Source organism: Centruroides sculpturatus, unplaced genomic scaffold (assembly GCF_000671375.1).
Source record: "Centruroides sculpturatus isolate CEXI.00-Female unplaced genomic scaffold, Cexi_2.0 scaffold431, whole genome shotgun sequence".
NCBI classification, from domain to species: Eukaryota; Metazoa; Arthropoda; class Arachnida; order Scorpiones; family Buthidae; genus Centruroides; species Centruroides sculpturatus.
In genome coordinates, this window is record NW_019384619.1 from 296,086 (window position 1) to 320,679 (window position 24,594).

A 24,594-nucleotide genomic window follows, 5' to 3' on the forward strand; every position below is an offset into this window, starting at 1 on the left:
GCAGATGAAGTTTTCATTGCAGATCAGAATCAAAAAAACCTTGAAAATGAAGCATAAGGCTGGAAAACTCATTTGAGCAAAAATGGTTTGCAATTAAACATTCAGAAAACTGAATATTTGGAATATAGCACACAGACAAATAGAAAAATCCTAATAGATGGCCAAGAAATTAATAAAATCTATGAAATTCAAATACTTAGGCTCCTTTATTTCATCAAATGATGAAATAACACCAGATATTTGTGCACGAATCAATGCTGCCTGGATGAAATGGAGAGAAGTAACCAGGGTGCTTTGCGATAAAAAGATGCCAAGACATCTTAAGGCAAAAATATGTCAGTCATCTGACCAGTAGCAATGTATGGGTCAGAATGCTAGCCTATCACAGATAAGCATGTACAGGCACACTATGCCATGGAAAAAAAATGCTAAGATGGTCATTGTATCTTATGCAATTTGACACATAATGATGATGACATCACTAAACAACTAGGAGTTATGTCAAGTATGGACAAGGTGTGAGAAGCTCAACTGTGCTGATGTACACATGTTATGCTTAGTGATGACAAAAGGAAAAAGTATCCTGTTATGACCGAGGGGAAACTAGACCTCATGGACGATCCAAAAAACAGCTGCTTAACTGAATCAAAGAAGATATGGAAATAATGGAAATTTCACCAAATGATGCACTAGATCAAGTAAAATGAAAGAATGCATGTAAACAAGCAGATCCTGAATCAATGCAGGACAAATATAGTAGATAAGAAAAATTAGTTATTAAATCATTTCTATAAATTTTATTTTTCACTAATTGGTAATTTCTAAATATAAAAACAATTTTTAAATACATTCATTTTATCATCATTGTCTGCAAAACTTGTTTCATAATGCAAAGATGCAATGTGTCTTTTAAAAACGATAGCTTATGATAATGTAGATTCAATAATATGAATTTCCTGATTAGATACCATTTCTAACACACACAATGCTAGTGATCAAAAACATGACCAAGCATATTTCACATACTTGATATGGTGATGCACACCATATCAAGTATGTGAAATATAAATATGTATTTCTATATGCAAAATGGAATTCAAAGCTGAGGCTGTGTGTGAAGTCAATGTGTGAATGTCTTTATTCTGATGATGAATTAAACAGTCATAAAATAAACAGTTAGGTATTCTGTAGTTATAAATAATCATTAATAGATACATATAAAAAAAACAAATGTAAATGTTTCAAAAGTTTTTTACTAAAGTTTGCCTGCTCTCAAGATATTACACTTACTATTTCCACAATCTCCTATTTTTTTTCTATCTTCCAGATAACCAGAAGTTATTCAGGTTTTTTGAAAAAACATACTTTTATTTTATTTTTATTAAATAAAAAGACTTCAGTCAAATTGGTTAAAAGTTTCTCTATTTAACTTACTTTTACAAAAATAAAGTTGCACTCAGTTAAACTTAAGTTATTATAATTTCATTGAATTCATAATCAATTAGACTCAATAGAAGATAAGAGACTGACAATGGCCTATTCTATAAATTGAAAACATTTGCCAAATAAAACAAATCTCAGCAGCAAAAACATGTTTAATATTAATATTTTGAAGGTAAGAGATACGTTATCTCATCAACTCTCAATATGAGATAATCATTTCTAAAACATATTTATCAGTTTATAAATGTTTTATTATATTGCTTACCTTTCAGTAGATGTTGGAGAATCAGTATAAAATATTATGGGTAATTGCCCAGCATGAGTGAGTTGGAATAATAATTCTGCTTCTATATTTTCATAGGACTAGAATATAAAAAAAAATTAGAAATATATAAGAATTTTAAGTTTTTAAGCAACATTTAAAAATGTATGCACATGGAAGTTGATAACTAGGTTACAAGCATACCAAAACATAAGTTTATATCAAACATCCATTTTTCAACAAAACTGTTATGAAAACATTTAGGCACTTGTTTCTCCATTTTATGAGCTTCTGAAAACATGCTACATAAAAGTCTGTTAGCTGTCAGTCACAACACTACATGTTCCAGAAACCAACTATTATTTGAAAAATAGTTGTTATTTTAAATAAAAAGCTAATTATCATTCAGTGCTTGATCCAGGCAATATGATCATATATCCAGGTTAAAACCTGAATCTGAATTTTTCAATCTGAAAAGATGATCATAGAACTTTGATCAAGCATTAAGTGATTATCACTTTTTTGTACTTTTAAAATAATATTTGGGAAAGAATGTTCTTCAAATAATAAAAAGTTTCTGAACCATATAGTGTAGTGAATGAAAGCAAATAGACTTTTATACAGCATGTTTTCAAAAGCTGGTATAATGTTAGAACAAGTGCCTTCACTTTGATTCACTAACACAATATGTGTTACAATTTCAACATTTGGCAATATTTCATCTTTATTTAGTTGATCAACTAAATAAAGATGAAATATTGCCAAATGTTGAAATTGTAACACATATTGTGTTAGTGAATCAAAGTCATAAAAAAACACAGTTTCAGAAGATTAAAAAAGTGCCTTCACATTTACAGGAGTTTTGTTGCAAAAGAGAATATTCTATGTTAGAAATTTTCTGGATTATTATAAGTATTTGTAACCTAGTTATTGACTTTATTAGTAATATACTATGAAATATTGAGTAAAAGAGGATTATCACTATGTTTAGAATTGTGAGGGAGATCAAGAGCTTATCCATATAAATAAATTTAGCCCCTGGAAAAGCTAGAATAAAATACATTTGAACTATTATTATTGAATCTATCTTGGATGAACAGCAAACATTCTGATTTGAAAATAATTTTTCAAATTTAGCAATAGTATTTAAAAAGTACCAAACAGAATTTAACAAAATTTTAAAATATTTTCTGCATTTGTAATATTTTGCTATTTTTCATTTTAATAAAATATAAAATATTTATTATCTTCTTTTATTTTAGTATTATAACTTATTATTAGACATGATCATGGAAGTGGAGCAAGTACATAATAATACAATCCATTATTTGATTAGAAACAGTTTTGTCATGTCTGTATAAAGAAAGCAACTACTCAGTCAACATATACACATCCAATGTAGTGATGTTTACTAGTACAAACTAATAGCTTTTAGATTGTTGTTTTGGAGGGTTATATATATATATATATATATAGCACTAAAACAGAAAACCTAAGACCTAAAGAAAAAGGTTAACTTTATTGAAAAAATTGGGTTACCCTTTGAGCAGTCAAGATTATTCTCCAAACTGTCTATAACAAAAAAATTGTGAGAAAGGTTGTAAGTTAAAGGATTTGAGTAACTTCCAAAAATTTAGAATTACAGGGTTACAAATCAGCAAGCTCCTAAAAGCACACACTCAAGATAAGGACAAAGGATTATTTCTCTTAGACTTAACCATTTTTGACTGAATTAGGAATGACAAGGATAGCCTAACAGAAGATAAAAAAAGCAGAGTATGTAACATTCCAATAACAAATAACAAATCTAGTAAAATGGAGATGTATATTGAAAGCAGTCAGAACCTTAGATGAGAGACTAAAAGAATGCACAGTCTTATCAAAAAGGCAAAGTTATCACAGCTCTGGCAGAATAACTTTATGTAAATAAGAAAGCAAAACTGTTGTGGAAGGAAGCTAGGATTACAGTATAGTACTGAAAAAAGAAATGTTCCTATCAGGATAGTCAAGGAGTAGTTAATAGTAATTGAGAGCAAGTAACAAGACATGAGAGATTGGCTCTTGACCTGTGGATTTGTATGATGAAACCAATAGTTTCAAAAAGGACCCAATAAATCTGGTACAGAGTCTTAAGCATGGACACAAATAATGAAACCAGCCAACAGTTTTGTTGCTGTTTTACTTGCTTGTTTTGTTGTTGCATATTTGTACTATCCTGAAAGTTCTATGAATTTAAAAGATGCAAGCCTGAATAGTATTATTCTAATCATCTTTCAAAAGCAATGTGTGGATGTGAAGTTATACTGGAATTAAAATTCAAATGTGTGCTTAAGTTCATATGAGTTTAAAGTTTGTATCTAAAGATGAGTCAAGAAGGCTCAAAAACTTTTAATACTTAAAAAATCAGATCTCTATAATGATTAGTATTTTTTATATGTATGTAATATGGGTCAAAAGTAAATAATATTTATAACTTTTTAACATGAAGTACCTGAGTAAAAGTCTCCACTTGAAAACCAAGTAAAGGAATGCTTTCTAAAGCTGCAACATCCTGAAAATAAAAAAATTTATTTGAATCACTTTGACATTAAATCTTCATAGGGCTATTAAATGTTTAGTTTGTCTGTTTACCAAATTATATATCAAATTTCAAAATTTTCAATAATCTAACTGAAAAAATATAGTGATGTATATCATTTAACATAAAAGTCAGATTTAATTTGAATCTATGAGACTGAGATATAATAAAATACTGTAGAATATTGTTGAAATTATATTAGATGAAGTATAAAATGTTATTTTATTAAATTATTAATGATTTGCTTTTTGAAACCGTGTCCTGTTTTATATTTGTGGCGTGTACGACTCAACTAATAAAGGAATTTGATGGAAAATTTGCCATGTGTCTTTGGAATAAAACACAATACTAGTGTTTACTACGCCACAAAAATAAATTATTAATCTTTTTATGAATTGAAAATATTTGAAATAATTATTCTTTTATAAATTTTTATAAAATAAAATTTAGCACAATTATTTTTATTGATAATGATAAAAATAAAGTAAGCAAAATAAATCAAAACTGTTGTAATAGTTCAAGAAAGCCATTTTATTTGTAGACATTTTAATTGTATTTTAATTTAAGTTTATTATTTCTATTAATAACAGAAAAAGAAAACTCTCACCTCACAAGCTTTATATCTGTAGAGAACTTTATCTTTCAAAACAAACCAGTAAGGTTTCCAATTTCTACGCTCTCTTTTACGTAAATATCCACTAATAGTTGAACCCTGATCATTGGCACATACCTTCAATGGCACAATTAAAGTTAAATATGAAATAAGACTTAAAAAGACAGTAATCAATTCAAAATTATTATAATTATAATATTTCAATGCTAAAAAATTGAAATTATTCATTTTTCATTATTAAACTGAATTATATACCCAAATCAAACAATTTTGCAGTCCACATAAAAAGTGTAATTTTAAAAATGTAATAAAATCTTTCAAAATTATTATCCTTCTGCATTTGAAAAACTTAAATAAAAGCAATCATCACATTTAATGAATTTATATTAGTAATTTGAATAGAAGAAAACCAAACTATTTCAATTGTTTTAAAATGTATTTATTAATACATCAAGTAATACATAATATAATTTTAAAAAAAATTCAAACAATGCTACAAAATATAAAAGAACAATAATCTTTCTCTTAATATGTATTTATAACTATATTCTTGAGAAAATGAACAAGCTGATGAAAAATTATGATAAATCTAAAATAACACTGTGTTTTTTCATTAAATAACCAACTATAAAAATATTCTACATTTTTAAGAACATTGTTAAGTTGATACATAATTTTCATAATACTTTAAAATAAACCAAAAATAAAAGAATTTTTTGGAAATTTAAACTAATAAGAACAATACATTAAGATAAAAATTTAAATATCTTGAAAATAGAAAAGTTAAAAATTAATGGCTTTTTAAAAATTAATGGCATTTTAAAATTATAAAACTGAAAAAAATGAACATAATTTCATTAAATATTACAGTGGTATCTAGAACTTCAAACAACTGTAACTTTAAAAACTTCAGAATACGAATGCCAAATTCAAGAAAAATTCACTTTGGAGTTCAAATGATGTTACAAAGTTAAAACTGAGCAGAATGAAAAAATGCACTGGAAGTGTACAATAAGTTTCTAAACAAAGAATACAATTGTTTCTCACACACTGTCTTATCAATTTTAAAGTCACATTTTTTTCTGAAATCCAATATATTCTCTTTTTTTATATATATCTTCCTGTATACAACTTAGTTGATAGCGTGAGCTGTACAGGAAAATGATCCAAGGTATCTTCATCACATACATTTAAAATCTGACAATGTTCAATCAAGGTTTGGGAACATATTATAAAATCTACAATCGATTTTCTATTTTGAGATACATAAGTGTATTCTGCTGGGATATCATCTTTCATTCTGCCATTTAGTATAACAAATTGGTTTTCTTGAACAAATTCTAATAGAATTTTGCCTTCGCTGTTTAAAATTTTATCTTTGAACTGTCTGTTGTTGTTAATATTTTCATAATTTAAAGATATCTCTGTGTCCAGCATCTCACCAATTCTAGAATTGAAGTCCCCTCCAAATAACCAACAGTGTATCAAAAAGGCCCATCTATCAATTTGGTGTTGTATTTCATTAAATATGTTTCTTTTTAATAGCAGGAGGAAGATATGTCACAATTACTCCTAGATAAGCTTCATTCCATGCTGTTTTAACTTGCTTATTAATTTTAATTATCACTAATATATAGTATGTTGTTATATTTTGATATATAATTTCACCAAAATTTCTTTTTATAATAAGAAGAATGCCTCCCGAAGGATGCCCAAATTTGCTTATACGATGAGCATTACTGGACACTAAAAGATTATCTCGTTCTAGATAACTTTTATCCAGAAAATTAACGTTTTTTATCCAAGTTTCAGTCAAACCTATAATTGTATTTGAGTATATAAAATTTTTTGTTAAAGTTTGAATTCTTCCTTTGAGACCTTGACAATTCCAAAAACTAATCACAAGGTTGTTCAGTTTTATCTCAGGCTTAATTTTATTATTTTGAAGATAACTATATCTATCTGAGAAAAACTTCTTTTCAGTTTTATACTCATTATAATTATCATTTCGATGATTATTATAGATACCGGTCGATTCATTTGTTAACATTGCTGCTTTATTTGCGAATACTTGGTAATTTGCCCCAAAAAAGAATTAATTATTATAAACTCATTATTATTAATGTCTAGAGTGTATATGCTATTATCTTTTATAAAGCAATCATCCCTGATTATCACTCTGGTGTTAGTTGATAATTGTGACTTGATTTTATTAAGCATTAGTTTCCTTCTAATTCTAGATCTAGTACAAAGATCTGTTTTAATAATAGTTTTTTCCATTTCTTTTTTTATATTCGGTTTCAATATCCAGAATCTTTTAAATATCAAGTTTCTATCTTTAACCAATTCTGTTATTAATTTTATCATTTGATTATTTGAGTTTCTCTTATCTAATTGAATTAGACCTTCTATTTCTGTCTTTTAGGTAAAGATCTACTTTAATGAAATTTTTGAGTTCTTGCAGCTTATCATCAGTTTTAAATGGAAAATTAATTATAACAATATTCCTTTTAGTGTTTTCATTATGTAATTTATCCAATTCAAACTCAAACGTACCTTTTACGTTTGCGAAGGCCTTTGTTTTATCTTCACACTGCTGATTTTTTGTAGAATGGTTTTCATTTCTTCTCTAATTTTTTTATCATCATCCTGTACATGACTTATTTCATGTCTCATTGAGTAAATTTCTTGATTTAGTAGTTCAAACTTTTCTTGAATTAAGTTGTAGATTGATTTTAACAAGTACCTCGAATCACTATCACTTGACTGGTTAAATTGTTCCGATGTTTCAAAATAATCCTCAATTCTCGTTTTACTAATATTACTTCTGTTATTTTTCGTTTCTTCCTCAGAAAAATATTCTTCTCCAATAATGTCTACTATTGTATCTTCAGAATTTTGTGCATATTCCTTTCTAGGTCTTCCACGCACCCTTTTTTGCATGTTGGTTTGACTTATCTTAACTGGTGAATGTTGCAGAGGGCAGGGATTTGTTTCAATGCCAGCCATTACCAACAACAATAAAATTAGATTTAATGGTATCAAATTCATTATTATACTAACAACACTAGAAATTGTTGTATTGTCTAACGTTTCACAGCAAAACATTGTTTGGAGAAGGTGAGTAAAAAAAGTCACCAACACTGATGATGGCTAGAAGCACCCCCTTTTCTGAAGTAAAATAAACTTTAGAAAGTATTCAAAAGAGTCAGAATTGAGACAAATTTTGGTATTGTCTCCTCACTAGTAAATACTAATATTATCAATTGTATTTTATTAATTCTAGATTTAAATAGTTAAAACTAGAATTAGTAAAAAGTTTTTGTTAGAATTATTTTTACATAGTAAGGTTGGGTTATGATGGACTTCAAGTTTTTACTGTAACATGTATATTTAATTTGATCCTTTCATACTAATTTAAAAAACTTTCACTTACATTAACAATCACTTTCAAAATGTAAAAAGACATACTTTTTAATTTTCATCATATTTACTAACTTTAAAAATAAAAATAAAAGGAATGAATGAAAATTTTGCAATCTTTTGATAACCCATGTGAATTTTTTAAATTTAATAACTGTAATTTATAACAGACTCCAACATATACATTTTTTTAACTAATTTTTTCCACAATTATTATTATTTTTGCTTTAAAAACATAATTTGTCAATTTTTATTTTAAAAGTACAGTAGAGCGTCAATTATCCGAATCAATTGGGGACTGGGGTTGTTCGGAAAATTGATATTTCGAATAACCAATTTTGTACAAAAAAATATATTAATCTATCCCATGTTGAAATTTTTCTCCGTTGCGTGTCGCTTCGCGTTGAATTTTCATCAATATTAAGCCTAATGAAGACTATTGTATCGTTAAAAGTTATTTTTTTATTTTGTACAAACAAAATAAATTTATTGAAAAATATAAAAACAATAAAAAAATTATACTTCAGAAGTTAATTTAGTATCAAAAACATAAAATATTTGAGTAGCCCAAGACATAGCCAAAGATTGCAGCGCCACAGTACTGGCGAAAATTTAAATTTGCCGACTGGAATTCTTTCGGATAATTGACTTTCGGATAATCGACGCTCTACTGTACCAGTAAGTGTATATATAAGAAACATAAATCATTATTTTTACCTCTTTCAAAACACTTGGAAGATGCCTTTTAATCTTTTTACCTGCTGCTTTGACATTTCCTTTAAACTGAGCTTTAATTGATGCGAAAGCATGTGAAGAATCACTATCAGTTTCTCCTAGTTCAGAACTGGTTCCCGATTCACCCACTTCTGAGGTTTTCTCAGTTGGTTCCACAGCTTCATATTCTAAATTCATTAAAATGTTAACTGTTTAAAATATGTAATAAAGGACATTAAAATAGAAATAACATTCCTAAATTTAAAATTTATCTTAAAAAAACAAAAACAAAATATTTAATGAGCCTAGACAGGAATCTTGATGTATCAAAAAAAATCTCATCAAATAAATATTTCAATATAAAAATCTCCAAATAAGTTTATTTCTTATTGCGATGAAACCATAATAAAATACTGTACAAAAGTATAAAATGTCCAAAGTGATAATTTACTATTAATATAATATTAAAATCAAAATTAAATCATTATAAGAAATTTGATTAAATAAATATTATAAAATAACTGTTTTGAATGTTGCTTGTAAATACACAAAATGGCTTTAAATCTTTTAGGTTTAATGCTTTATTACAACAGAACAGCAAGGTATAAAAATTATTCTCAAATATCAATCAAATCAGTATTTGAAACCATTTATATTATGATGTTTAATACACTTGTCCTCAATTTTAACAAACTTTACACTTCAGAAAGCACAATGGAAAAGAGTTAAATGTCCTGCTTATTATCCTGAACCCTTATGTTGTTTTCATTGAGATATTTCAAGGATATTTTGTTCCAAACCAAGCTGAAGACTGAGAACATTAAGTCATATAGTAAGTGCAAAATCTTCACTATTCAAAAAGGGATTCTTCAAACATGATGTCAAACTTTGAGATAAGACCAAAAAAGTGAAAACTGAAGTTAAAGGCAAGCATATAAAATCTAACTTAAATGGCTTCAAATTTGATTTGAATAGTTTTTGAGTAAGATTTAACTATGTTGTCATTCATTTTTTTTAATAAAATATTAAATTTTGATGGTAGGTTTTAGATGTGTGTGTGTGTGTATAACTAGTCAAATTAACTATTATTTTAAAAAACAAAAATGCAAACCTTTTTGAAGCACTTGAAAACATTCATCACAAACTTTAGCAACCTGAAAGTTTCTATATTGCAAAGGTGCCTTATTTCCTGAACATAGAGAGCAAACAACCTAAATAATATATATATATATGTATAAAATTAATATTCATGTAAATTTCCACTCATAATAAATATAAAAAAGCAAATACTTTGACAATGCAAAATCATCTAAAAATAGGATTTAAATTTTAAAAATNTGGTGTACAGTATCTGTAGTTAAAGAAAAATTCTAGTATACTTCATAAATGGTTATGATAGATAATAATTTCAGTTGCCATTCTCTCTACTATAATCACTATAGAAAGGGTTATTAATTATCATATTTTAAATGAATTTTATTTCAAGTGCTACATCATAAACATTTTCCTTTACATTTTTATTATAATGCTTATTAACACTTTATCAATTAAACATCCTCAACTCCATTACTCTGAAAATAAAATTTAAAAAAAAACTTGATTTTAAATGCAAAAATACCAATTATAATCATTAAAATTCTAGAAAAGCAATTTTTAGAATCTCCAAAGTAAATAACTGTTTCATTATTTAGTTTGTGAAACTTCGGATCTATAGAGTTAACAGAACTGAACTGAACTAATTGTTTTTAATTTATTATATATGTATTGAAAAATGTGTGTGTACAATAAAATGCTTTAAGTGAAATATGAGGATTTTTCAACCTCATTGACCCAGAATTAAAAAAAAAAAACAAGAATGAAGAACAAAACCAATTTATTTGTAGAAGGTAGTTACAGTCTTCATCTATTTTTCCACATAAATGCCTTCTTGATTCAGCAGACATCATACTGTGACACCAGCTTTTGTATACCCATGTCAAAGAACATTGCCACCAGGCCATTCAGCCAACCTTTAAGACTGTCAGTCAGTGGTATACAGTGTGGATCTTGAAATTTGAGAAAACTCCTCACTGAGCTCAGAAATCAAGAACCAATGCCTTTCTCACACCAATTGATCCACTTTGTCCACCAAATCATCAGTCATCACACACTTCCTCCCTTGACCACCCTCATCATGAACGTTGTCACGTCCTTGTTTGAATTTCCTGCACCATTCACACAGACATCCATAGCTCATGAGGTTCTCACTATACACATTACACATCCTTCAATGAATTTCACCTCCATTCAGCCCTTCAGCCTGTAGAAACAACTCAAATTACTGCTCAAACTTCACAGTTGGCAAGAGACTAAATTGGCAGCATCATGTTTACATGTTTACTGCAGAGTAGCAAATGTCTAAAATAGCTTGGCACAATGCTAAGTGGTGAGAGAATATACTACTCAGTAGGTATGCACCCTCAGACTTTTCCCTTAGCAATTGAGCTGTGCCTGTCATCTGTCTAACTTCTTTCAGGGGAAATTTTTAAATTGAAATAACATGACTTCCAGTTTGCATCAAAAGTTTGCATATAATTAATCATGGCCTCCTGCCCTTAAGCTTTCCCTATCTTATCTTGTCTTTCATCTATCTAACTCTGTTCTCAACATTAGGAAAAGACAGACAAACTGACAACAGTGGGAAGTTATAAGCTCAAATGCTTATTTTAAAAATTAAAAAGTTTAATAAAGAAAAAGTTCAGTTTACTAAAGAAAAGAAAAGACTAAAATAATTAATTCATTTTATGTAACAAATTTGAAAAACTATTTTCTCCTGTGGCATCTGTATTTCTGCTGAATTTTAATCTTAACCTGTCCTACGTTGATCCCGAAAATATTCGCGTTGACCTCATTGACCTGCGTGGGCGATCCCAAATATTTCTGTGTTTACATCAGAACGTTTTTGATACTAGATGTTGCTTTACGTCACAATTTTTATATTAAAACGAACTTTTAAAATAAATTTATTTTTGTTTTTATATTTTTCAATATATATATTTTGTTTGTGAAACATAAAAAAATAATTTTTTATGATACAGTAAATCTGATTATTATTAAAAAAAAAATTTTTAAGCTTAACATCAACAAAAATTCAACATGGCGTCACAGGCAACAAATAAAAATTTCAACACCGAATAGGTTAAAATACATATATAAAATGGTATTAGATACCACTCATTATTGAAAACATATTATTTTGTATCTTGAATTTTATATCTTAAAATGATAGTAAATCTGTAAGAGTAAAATCAACAATTTTAAACATCCTTCTTTCAAGAGTATATTGTGTAAAAAAAAATTGGAGCTTTTTAGATAAAATGTAATTTACTGTAATTTCTTTTTACTGTATAATGTATAAGGAAAGTATAAATACTGTTTTATTTCATAATGCATAGAGCAATCTGTGATAGAAAGATTACTCTCAATGTATAATCAATTACCTGAAAAAGTTCTACAAAATCTATATGTATAAGTCATATATCAGAAAATATCCTAAAACAGTAAAAGTTATATACTATACACCTTTTATAATACTTTAGTTAAATACAGAAAAAAGTTTTCAACAGAAGAAATAAAAAATTATAAAAATTTGGCTTTGAAAATTTGATCTTAAATTATGTAGATGCATTTATAAGTTTGAATATATTAAAATATTTGTCATTTAATTCATTACAATGTATAATTTCTTAAAAATATTATATCTATAATGTAATTCAATACTTCTTAATCTTAAAGGTATTGAGTTATATAACTTGAATTATTAAAAACACTTTAAATTGTTCATTTTTAAGCTTAAAAACAAATAATTTAATAATTTCAAAACTTTAAAAATATTTATTTCAATGTTTTAATAAAATAATATAAAATCAGACAGGATCTGCTTAGTTAACAACAATCTTAAATATAAAAAACAAGTTGTTTGAAAAATGGAAAAATTATGATTAGTATAGAAAATACTGCTGTAAAATTCTTTTGTGAATATTCAATTTACAAGTATTTTATATTTAATAACAGAATAAAATAAAAAGTCAGTTAGAATTTTAGAAGTTTTAGAACTTTTACAGTTTATGATAAATAAATTGTAATCATTGAATAAGATTTTGAAATTAGATTACAATTAAAGGTCTCATATAAAAACCTTTGAACAGTGAAACCAGAAAACTGTGTAATTCTAACAGCAAATTTTACAGGAGACTAATAAAACTGTTGTTGTTATCGAAACCGTGTTGTTGTTTATGTATTGTATACTGGCACAATGAAGTGACCGTTTAATCAAACACTTGGCAAGTTTTCAATCTTTATTTAGTTAGATAAAGATTGAAACTAAACTAAACTAACTAAATAAAGATTGAAAACTTGCCAAGTGTTGATTAAACGGTCACTTCATTGTGCCAGTATACAAACTAATAAAACTATTTTTTCAAAAGTACACATATACTGAAAATACATTTATGTAAATGAATTTTCAACTTTGAAAATACATTATGTAAATGAAATTTTCAACTAATTTAAATTAACAGGAAATACAGACTATCAGGTGGTAAATATTGGTTTCCACCATTAGAAGGCATTCCGATTTTCAATAAATAGTAGAATTACATTATTTTTTGGTTTCACCAAAAAAATGTAATAATTGAAAATAATTTGATTTTTAAATCATAATTTAGTTATAGCAAGTATACAGTGAAATCTATACTAATATTATAAAGAGGTAATGTTTGTAAGTTTGTATGTAGAGGGTAAATCTACGNTAATAACAGAATAAAATAAAAAGTCAGTTAGAATTTTAGAAGTTTTAGAACTTTTACAGTTTATGATAAATAAATTGTAATCATTGAATAAGATTTTGAAATTAGATTACAATTAAAGGTCTCATATAAAAACCTTTGAACAGTGAAACCAGAAAACTGTGTAATTCTAACAGCAAATTTTACAGGAGACTAATAAAACTGTTGTTGTTATCGAAACCGTGTTGTTGTTTATGTATTGTATACTGGCACAATGAAGTGACCGTTTAATCAAACACTTGGCAAGTTTTCAATCTTTATTTAGTTAGATAAAGATTGAAACTAAACTAAACTAACTAAATAAAGATTGAAAACTTGCCAAGTGTTGATTAAACGGTCACTTCATTGTGCCAGTATACAAACTAATAAAACTATTTTTTCAAAAGTACACATATACTGAAAATACATTTATGTAAATGAATTTTCAACTTTGAAAATACATTATGTAAATGAAATTTTCAACTAATTTAAATTAACAGGAAATACAGACTATCAGGTGGTAAATATTGGTTTCCACCATTAGAAGGCATTCCGATTTTCAATAAATAGTAGAATTACATTATTTTTTGGTTTCACCAAAAAAATGTAATAATTGAAAATAATTTGATTTTTAAATCATAATTTAGTTATAGCAAGTATACAGTGAAATCTATACTAATATTATAAAGAGGTAATGTTTGTAAGTTTGTATGTAGAGGGTAAATCTACGAAACTACTCATCCGATTTCAAAAATTCTTTCATCAATATTTAGAATGGAACTTCAGGGTGGACATAGGCTGTATATTATTCCGTTAAACATTCATATAAATTAAAAGATATCATCTAGGGTTAAGACTTTTATTCCAACAGATGGCGCTATGAGTATGACCACCTAAGTTTACTTTTCTGTGAGGCATTATGCTTTTCTGCAAGGATGAACTAAAGCAGATCATCTTCTATCTATCTATATAAATAAAAATGTAATGTTCATTTGGTCCTACTGATTCCTTTGAAATTTTGATACAATGCTGCATTCGAATAGGCACATGTTTTTATATAATATACATGTCAAAATTCCCCCACTGGGGGAGATGGATAGGATTAAGGCTTACTGTAAAGAACTCTGCTTCTATTTATACTATTTTAGATGCAGTTTTTTGCATTTTTGATTGCATTTTAACAGGGTATGTCAAGAGAATGTACACTAAGAAGGGATTTTTCGAAAAATTCCCCCCATGGGGGAAGTGTTATACATCTATATATATAAAACTCAAAGGTGACTGACATAGTGATCTATCAACGCACAGCCCAAACCACTGGACGGATCGGGCTGAAATTTGGCATGCAGGTAGATGTTATGACGTAGGCATCCGCTAAGAAAGGATTTTGATCAATTCTACCCCCAAGGGGATAAAATAGGGGATGAAAGTTTGTATGAAACTTTGTCAATTTTAAACCGATCGGGCTGAGACTTTGCATGCATAAAGCTACTATGACGTAGGCATCCCCTAAGAAAGGATTTTGATAAATTCCACCCCTAAGGGGATAAAATAGGGGATGAAAGTTTGTATAAATCTTCTTAGATTTTCGACTGATTGAACTGAAATTAAAGATTGGAGCTACTATGATGAAGACGTCCGCTTAAATAGGATTTTGATAAATTCAACCCCCATGGGGGATGTAAATGTATTAGTTTGAACCTATCAGTACCTAATGGAACGAATAAATTAAGACGAACAAAATAATTTTTAGTTCTAAATGTTGACAATAGATGGCGTTAGTAGTATTTTAAAACGCGCTATCGTTGTGTTTTCACTGAGTTACATATACCCGATGATGAGTGGCCGCCGTATCTAATAGTACATACTATACCTAAATATTTCTAACGAATTATATTTGACGGGGGTTAATTAGGTATAGTTTTTGCGGGGATTATATTGTACCCTTTGTACATAGTTGTACAAAGAAGTTTTGTAGGCCCTAATTTTTTACACACGCTAAACAAAAGTAAAGCCGCAAAAACTATACCTAATTAATATTACTTCTTAACGCGAGCGAAGATGCGGGCAAAAGCTAGTTTATAATAAATACATTTTGAGCCACAACAATGCGTGGCGGGGTCTGCTAGTAATAAATACAAGAGATTTAAAAAAAAAAAAACAAAAATTAAAATGAGATTAAACTGAAGTAATATAAAAGTTATGAAAAAATTAGATATATAATAATTAAAGTAATTGATTAAGATATAAAATTAATTTTATACCACACTTTCAATTCAATTCTATAAGTTGTGAAGACAAGACAATTAAGTATATTTGATTTGAATTTGAATATCAATTTTTGTTTATATTTGCTTTATTGAATTCACTATTTAATACTGTTAGTTGGCTGTTCCCCCTTTCTAATATTTTAATATATATTATATAATCTATGATCCAAAATTATCATTCTTAGAAAGATGAAATCTGTTCTTTTTCATGCCAAAAACTAAGGAACTAAATAAATCTAAGGAAACATACAGCAAAAATTTATACATAAATACACATCTATAAAAATTTAAAGCTATATCATTAAAATATTTATGTTAAATCTGTTTCTGAAATATTTCAATTATTAAGCTAGCCATTTTGTAAAAGCTTAGATTACCTTTCCACAGGCACGACAATGGTGACGTCGAAATGTAACAGTAAATTCTCTAGTGCACAACTGACACATTGTCACCCGAGCATCTGGAATCCATACAGGTGCTTGCTTTCCCAAAACAAAAGCATTATCTGACTTTTCTCCTTTATCCTGATAAAATAATAGTAAATAAATTATTATAAAACTAATCTTTTTTGTCTGTTTTTGATTTTAAAAAAATATACTATCTTATAAAAATAACAACAGATAAATAATACTTTTCAACTACAAAAATAATTTTAAAAAACTTTTTAAAGCTTTTGAAAATTACTTTTGTATTTGAAATCTCACTAGTTCTTATAAATTTTAACCACAAGATAGTAAAACTATTAACATAACACTGTACAAAAATTTTCTAATATATCTGCACATGAATTATAGTGGAAACTTGAGTATCCAAACTTAATGGGACCAGAGATCATTCAGATAAATAGAATTTCACATAACCAGAAACTCATCTGTTTTTGTGTGTTGATACAAGCACTGTGTACTTAAAATTTTATGAATTATAAATACTGTGATGCAATTATTGATTTAAAGGTAAATTAATTTACTCAAAATCTAATATAACCTAAATATATAAAATTACTTGTCCTGACTGACTGACTAAGTCACTGACTGATTCATCATCGCCCAGAGCAAACCACTGAACCTAGAGGTGAAATTTGATAGCCTACATAGTTAGGGTACGTCATGAAAATGCACACTAAGAAGGGATTTTTTGAAATTCCCCCACAGAGAGGGAAAGGGAGAGCATTAACGCTTAACCTGAAGAACGGCTTTTGAAATTGATTCCCATACTTTCCCTTAAATTGATAACATTTCAGACATTGTTATAAATATTTTTATATATTTTGATTTTTAACCAAATGTTTGAACTGTTTTAAATTGGAATTTGTTATTGCATATTGGTTCATTATAGAACGATTGTAAACGTTCCAGAAAACTAATCAAATTGAAAATAGTTTGTTTGATTCTCAGCAATTCTCATTATTCTCAGCAGGTGTTATATAACAATTACTATAATTGGTGAAATACTGAATATAAATGGGGTTTGCTTGCAAAATCCCTGAGGGCGAAGTCGTGGGTAACAGCTAGTATTACATATATATATTGCTACAATCAACTGTTGACAGTGATTTCCAGTTACATGTTCAGTCTTAGTGGTATATACCAACAATGCCCAAATTGTGGCTTGCGAGCCACATGCAGCTCTTCAAGAGTTTAATTGTGGCTCAACTAATAAATAAAAAATATTTGTTATTTTTAAAAATTTCATTACAAACATTACAAGTTCATAAACCTTCAACTAGCAAAGAGTAAATAAAAAAAATGTAATAAATATGTCAAAATTCTCAAAATAAATACATCATGATTCTGAAATTTTTATTTTTTATATCAAGAACATTAGGTGTGGCTCCCAATATTTTCAGATAGGTAACTAGGGCTCTTACAGCAAAAAATCTGGGCACCCTGGTACCCAATGCACAATGTTACATATTCCATTATTTAATTATTTATTTTTAATTTTTGCAATTTTGAATTTAGTAGCTTCTGTTCTCAAGAAGTGAAGATGTGTCAAAATGACATCATTTTGCTGCATGTAACAAGCATAATGCATCTTTTAAAGTAGAAAAATATTTTAATTTATTTTGTAAAACTAAATATTAAAGAAAAAGTTTGTTGTTTTGATGAAACAGTAAAGCACAGATATGGAACATCAACTGCATTACCCATCCCATCATGCATTATAATTTTTTTTTTAAACTACAGCATAAATTTGGAAAGATTACAAAATTAAGTCCAATCTAACATATTGAATTTTAAATATCCTAATTTAAATTGAAATGTAATAAATCAGTATATTTCATCAATATGCAATGCCATAATGAAACAACTATAAATGATACTTTCAAGAATTTTATAATTATAAGAAACAGCAAAAGTTTGCAATAATTTATATTATATCATCATCATCAAACATTAAGAATTTGAAATTTTGTAGTTCTTCTGTTTTCTGTAGCAGCTTAGTTGAAGGAGGTTTAAATGTCACAATACAATACAAAGAAAATGCTCAATATTTTGCAAAAATAGGGTTTATAAATTTTATTATAATGATGCAGAGCACAATCAGGTTATTTCTAAATTTTATTAATATTTTTCACAACTTTAATTTAATAATTAAGAATTAAGGACAAATTATTAAATTAATTAATTAAGGAATTTTTCTAGGCATTGGATACCCGAAATTGATGTTATTACTGTAAGCAATTTGCAAATGAAATAGAAAAATAGAATATCCGTTCACACCAATAAAACAACCTTTATCCTCTGAAAGTGTTTCCTGTGTGATATGTTCTCAACGGCAACATTGTGTTAAGAAAACACATATAATAGAGAACAACAAGCAACCAAGATTTAAGAAAAATAGAAATCTGTGTTTTTCTTTTAATAACTAATGAAAATAGAATGTATGAGTCAAACTTTTTGACTACCCTACAGTTAACATAGCATTTAAATAACTTTAATAGTTACATATTACTTAAAATATGGTTAAAAATAATTTAGTGTGGTATATTTGAGTTGTATCAGATCATTTCTTTCCAGATTTTACTGGAAAGAAATAAGTTGACACCATTCAAAGGAATGGCTTAAATACTGATTAATTCAATCAATGAAAAGCTATTAGTTAATTTTAATTTATTATGTAATCTACAATTCTGATATTAATTACTAATATGCAGTTATAAAAAGACCAAAATATATCCAATATCATAATCATAAATATTTAGTTAATTTTTACTAAACATGTATAACATATTAAACATATTAAATCTTTGCCAGAATTGCAAATGCTACTTCTCAAATAAAATACCTTCTGTAACATAGCTGTTGTAAAGGTACTCCGTTTAGAAGCATTTTCTTCGATGGCTTTATTCAATGCATCAACCCATTCTTGACGTTCTTCTAAAGATCTACAATTATTTTGTAATTTGTTTTAATATAAAAGCTTTTTCTAAATATTTGAGAAAATTTATTTTTTAACATATAAAAACAAAGATATAGGAAAAGCCTATTTATCTAAAAGATAGAATAATAATACATTTTGTAATCATAGATCTTAAACTTTTCTTAAACTAAACTTAAAATTATTATTAAATGTTAAATCTTAAACTAAAGATTTAACATTTATCTAAATATATAAAATTACTTGTCCTGATTGATTGAATGATTCATCATCATCCAAAGCAAACCATTAAACCTAAAGAGGTGAAATTTGGTACACAGTTATGGTATGTCATGAAAATGCACACTAAGAAGGAATTTTTCAAAATTCCCCCGCGGGGGGAGAGGGAGAGGATTAAGGCTTAACCCAGGGGTGGCCAACAGTTTTTGCCCCAGACCAAATTGGAAAGAAAACTTTTTTCATGGGCCGAACCAGGGGCTGCCCTAGGAAGATTTTGAGGTGGTGCAAGATCTCATTGTGGTGTCACTCCGTAGAGACTAAATTGTACATAGAGATTACAGATACATTTTTCACACATTAGACAGGCTGGATCTGGCCCACGGGCTGTATGCTGGCCATGCCTGGCTTAATCTGAAGAACGGCTTCTACTGTACTATTTTAGATGTGAATTTTTGTTTTTTCAACTACGTTTAGTCTTCATTGAATTCTTAGGTATATTAAATTGATAACATTTCAGACATTGTTATAAATATTTTTATATACAGTAGAGCGTCAATTATCCAAAAGTCAATTATTCGGAACATCAATTATCCGAAAGAATTCCAGTCGGCTAATTTAAATTTTCGCTAGTGCTGTGGCGCTGCAATCTTTGGCTATATCTTGGGCTACTCAAATATTTTACGTTTTTGATACTAAATTAACTTCTGAAGTATAATTTTTTATTGTTTTTATATTTTTCAATATATTTATTTTGTTTGTACAAAATAAAAAAATAATATGATACAATAGTCTTCATTAGGCTTAACATCGACGAAAATTCAACGTGAAGTGACACGCAATGGAGAAAAATTTCAACATCAGATACGTTAAACTATTCGTACATAATCGGTTATCCAAAATATCAGTTATCCGAACAACCCCAGTCCCCAATTGATTCAGATAATCGACGCTCTGCTGTATTTCGATTTTTTAACCAAATATTAAAACCATTTTAAATTCAAATTTATTATTGCATATTGGTTCACATATAGTTTACAATTATAGAACAATTGTAAACGTTCAAGAAAATTGATCAAATTAAAAACAGTTTGTTTGATTCTCAGCAATTCTCATCATTCTCAGCAGTAGGTGTTATATAACAATTACTATGGTTGTTGAAATACTGAATATAAATGGGGTTTGCTTGCAAAATCCGCACAGGTGAAGTCATGGGTAACAGCTAGTTGTTTCATATTTTGATTAAATGATTAAGATTTTTCATATATACAAATATAGAAACATGATTCAAATTCATCAATAAATATTTACTACAAAAGTAATTTTAGGATAAGCATTCCTCTTTTAATTAAAATAAAAAAAATCAACAAAAGTACATTTCAACAGAATCTCAAATTTAAATTAAAATTATAAAATCATTAAGGCACTTTTACTAAAAAATATATAAATCTGTTAACTAAAGTAGTCTTATTTTTTCCAATAGCACACAATTTGGAAACTTATTAATACAGATAAAAATAGACCAATGTAATATCATAGAACAAGTTTCTTTTTGGCCAAACTAGATTGGTTATTATGGCCATTGGATTTGCTTATTAACTTATTGCCCCTAAAAGTCGGCAACTTACAGATATATAGTACTCTCTCTTTTGTATGCCAGCTTCTTTTCTCCATTGCATGTAATCTCTTTGTATATTGGATTCAGCATCTCGTTATATTCCACCACTATGTTTTTAGACTCAGCTATGTTTTCTGTCTTGGGATAATATCTTGTCGTACATATAATTTTGTGCTAATCATTCTATAAATTTTATCGAGTACCCATGTGTTATTGCTATTTTCTTTATTTGCTTAAGTTCTATAATTTGTATCCTTCATACTTGTGCAATGGATAAACATCCACCTAATTAACAATCTAAAGGTAGCTACTTTATATCTAAATGGATTATTCAAGTGAGCTTTAATGAATAAAGGAATGTAATGGAAAGGAATTCTGGTTTATAATACATATTGATTATTATAACAACTTCAATTAACCCATAGGATGTTAATATAAAAATTAAATAGAATACATTAGTTGTAAAATTTAATTAGGTAAATTTAAATTTGTAAATTGCATAAATATTTGAAGTTTGAATTCAAATCGAATGTAGAATGTGATAGAACAGGGATGTCCAACCCACAGCCCACTTAATATTTTTATGCAGCCCACTGCACCCTAAAAGTTTTAGATACATTTTCATTTATTTTGGTAAAGAATGTTGTAAAAATTATTCTCATTTCACTGGATACACTTTGATGTCATAATGACGTAATTGATGCTAGAAAACTGTACTATTCCACATGCAAAACATACTGTTGTAAATAGTTCTTTTCGTGCATGAAAAACATCAAAACCACTGAAATAGGTTAAGTGATTCCCATTTAGTCAGTCAAGCTGTTTGAAAACATTTGTCATTTTTAAGATATTACTGGAAGTAAAACTAAGGTTAATGTGGTGATTTATATCTACTCTTTTCTAGTTTGAATTTGTTTCTCTTTAAGTAATACAGTGATATCTCTGTACTTGAACTGCTCCAAACTCAAACAATTTGGTATTCAAACACAAGTTCAAAGGGTGGGGAAATCACTTGGTACTTGACAAAACAAACACAGTCTACTAGAATAAATTTTTTCATTTTAATTTTGTCATCCATAAAAATTTTCTATGATAAAAATGAGTAACTAACTTAAAAATAAAATTCAACCCTAGAATTACCTATCTTTGTTATAAAAAATTACACTCATCCAGTTTGTTTTTTTTTTTCACTTAACATGTGTGGAATCCAATCATCACATTTTGTAACCATTCCAAATGGATGAAGTGTTTCAACAATACATGTCTGTTATACATTAAGGATTTGTTGTAAGTTTACAAGTTTTATTTGTTGAAGTTAACAATTTATTCCTGCATTTTTTCTACATTGACAGCTTTTGAGACCCTTCCATTGCACATCCTTTTGTTCAAAATTTCCAGAATGGAACTTTTAAAAGCACACTTGACATGTTGAAGTTTAGGAGCATCTTCCCCATACAGATTATAATTGTTTTTATGGTTTGTATGGTATTATATTCTTTCAGAAACTTATAATGCATAATATGCCTGATATGCATTTTATCCGAGACATTTCAGCTTCATTTTACTCAGACAAAATATAAAGTTCAAAATAAGTTTCTAAACAAAGAATACTATTTTACATTAGCAATACTGTGTTAAATTTCAGAACTGTTATAATTAAATCATACATTGTGTTAAGTAATGACAGCTGATAAAAACATGCAAAAACTTTCTGTAAACAAAATTAATAGGCAAATTTTGCCACTTTGTATTGTGTATTGATATTTTTTGTTTTTATTGATGCTTGCTAGGCTTGTTAAATTTGTGTTAAATTCTAGTTAAAATGCTTATATTTTTGGTAATTTTGAAGGGACTGGAATGGATTAATATAATTTACATTACTCCTTATGAAAAAAATTCATATGGTGCTCAACCTTCTGGAATAAATTACAGTTCAAGTACCAAGATATCACTGTATTTCTTAACATTTATGTTAACAGTTTCTGTCCTAAACTTTAATTATAAACAGCTATTTTTTATAAATGCATAAATTTTTAACATGGATGAAAAATATATATTGTAGTTAAAAAATGGTATATAACTAAGTTGATTTATCATAGATCTTAATCTTTCTATAATTTTTTATGAAATATTTATTTCTCTTTTCAATCATATTCCACAGTTTAAAAATAATTGTTTTAACAACAAATAACAATAATTAAAATTATAATTTATTATTGTTACCAATAGCAATTAATATAATGAATTTTTAATATCTAATACAAAAATTCTTAAATTCAGACATTAAAAATTTATTGATTTCTATTATATAAAAAAATAATTCTTTCATGCAATCTGTAACTGATAAGTAACTTTTAAATCAGGCAATGGATTATTCCATATATAATTCATAATTAGCTGAGTAATGTATTTTAAGATATAATTTTTTTTTTCAGTTAAAATGATCTGGTTTTTTATTGAACTAACAGACTTCACAACAAAATAAACCCTTTATTTTGAAATAAAAAAAAAATCTTTAACCCATTCTGGAAAATTTCTTTATGAACATTTATAACAGTGATACCCATCAGGTAAGAAAAAATTATTTTTATGTTCAAATTTTAGAAAAATTAAACAATTTGTTATCAAAAAAATAAATTATACTTTTGCAAATTGTCTAATTGTCTACTTGGACCTTGTTTATCAATAGGACTTATTAACAGTAACTAGGACTTAAAACAGTAAGGACATAGTGGTAAAAAGAATTAATGTCTAATTTAACTTTATGACATGCTTAAGTCAAATAAAATTTAAAATTTACTGACCTAGCAGCCAGTGTAAATGATCTTGTAACACTTATAATGCTAAATTCATTTTTATAGTCTTGATGCTGAGGAATGCTAACTTTCATTCCTGTTAAGGGCAATTCATAATTCACTTTATACAAGCCTTGTTGCATGCAGATGAGATAAAAAAGTGAATCATTGAACTAAAAATAAACAAAAATTACAATATATCTGTGAATAAACAAAAGAATAAAAAAATCAAAAAGTAAAACTTGATTAAAATTAAATAATATTAAGAAAAAATACATACATAATTGTTATATCAGTTATATCAATCCTGAGTTTTTGATTTAAATTATTTATCATACTCTTTAACAAATATTATCTCTAATCTCATATGAAACTATTATGACTATTTACAGAAAAATCATATATATCAAATATTTACTTTTGCGACATACGTATAATTATTTAAAAAAAAAAAAAAAAGTTTTGATGTGTTTAAA

At 27.3% G+C, this 24,594-nt stretch overlaps 1 protein-coding gene across 6 annotated transcripts in view; it reads right to left on the bottom strand.

Annotated features, from left to right (window-relative positions):
- Window positions 1-1,688: 1,688 nt before the first annotated feature.
- The window catches only part of LOC111625428 (titin-like), a 100,256-nt gene continuing 77,350 nt past the window's right edge, over window positions 1,689-24,594 (bottom strand). For all 6 annotated transcript variants that reach the window (XM_023368575.1, XM_023368573.1, XM_023368570.1 and 3 more), the window contains 8 exons: window positions 24,128-24,291; window positions 19,397-19,496; window positions 16,486-16,632; window positions 10,145-10,244; window positions 9,037-9,221; window positions 4,891-5,013; window positions 4,197-4,256; window positions 1,689-1,806 (listed from right to left, as the gene is read on the bottom strand). In XM_023368575.1, the coding sequence (XP_023224343.1) occupies window positions 1,705-1,806; window positions 4,197-4,256; window positions 4,891-5,013; window positions 9,037-9,221; window positions 10,145-10,244; window positions 16,486-16,632; window positions 19,397-19,496; window positions 24,128-24,291 (981 nt within the window). In that variant the 3' untranslated portion in view covers window positions 1,689-1,704. The remainder of the gene's footprint in view (window positions 1,807-4,196; window positions 4,257-4,890; window positions 5,014-9,036; window positions 9,222-10,144; window positions 10,245-16,485; window positions 16,633-19,396; window positions 19,497-24,127; window positions 24,292-24,594) is intronic.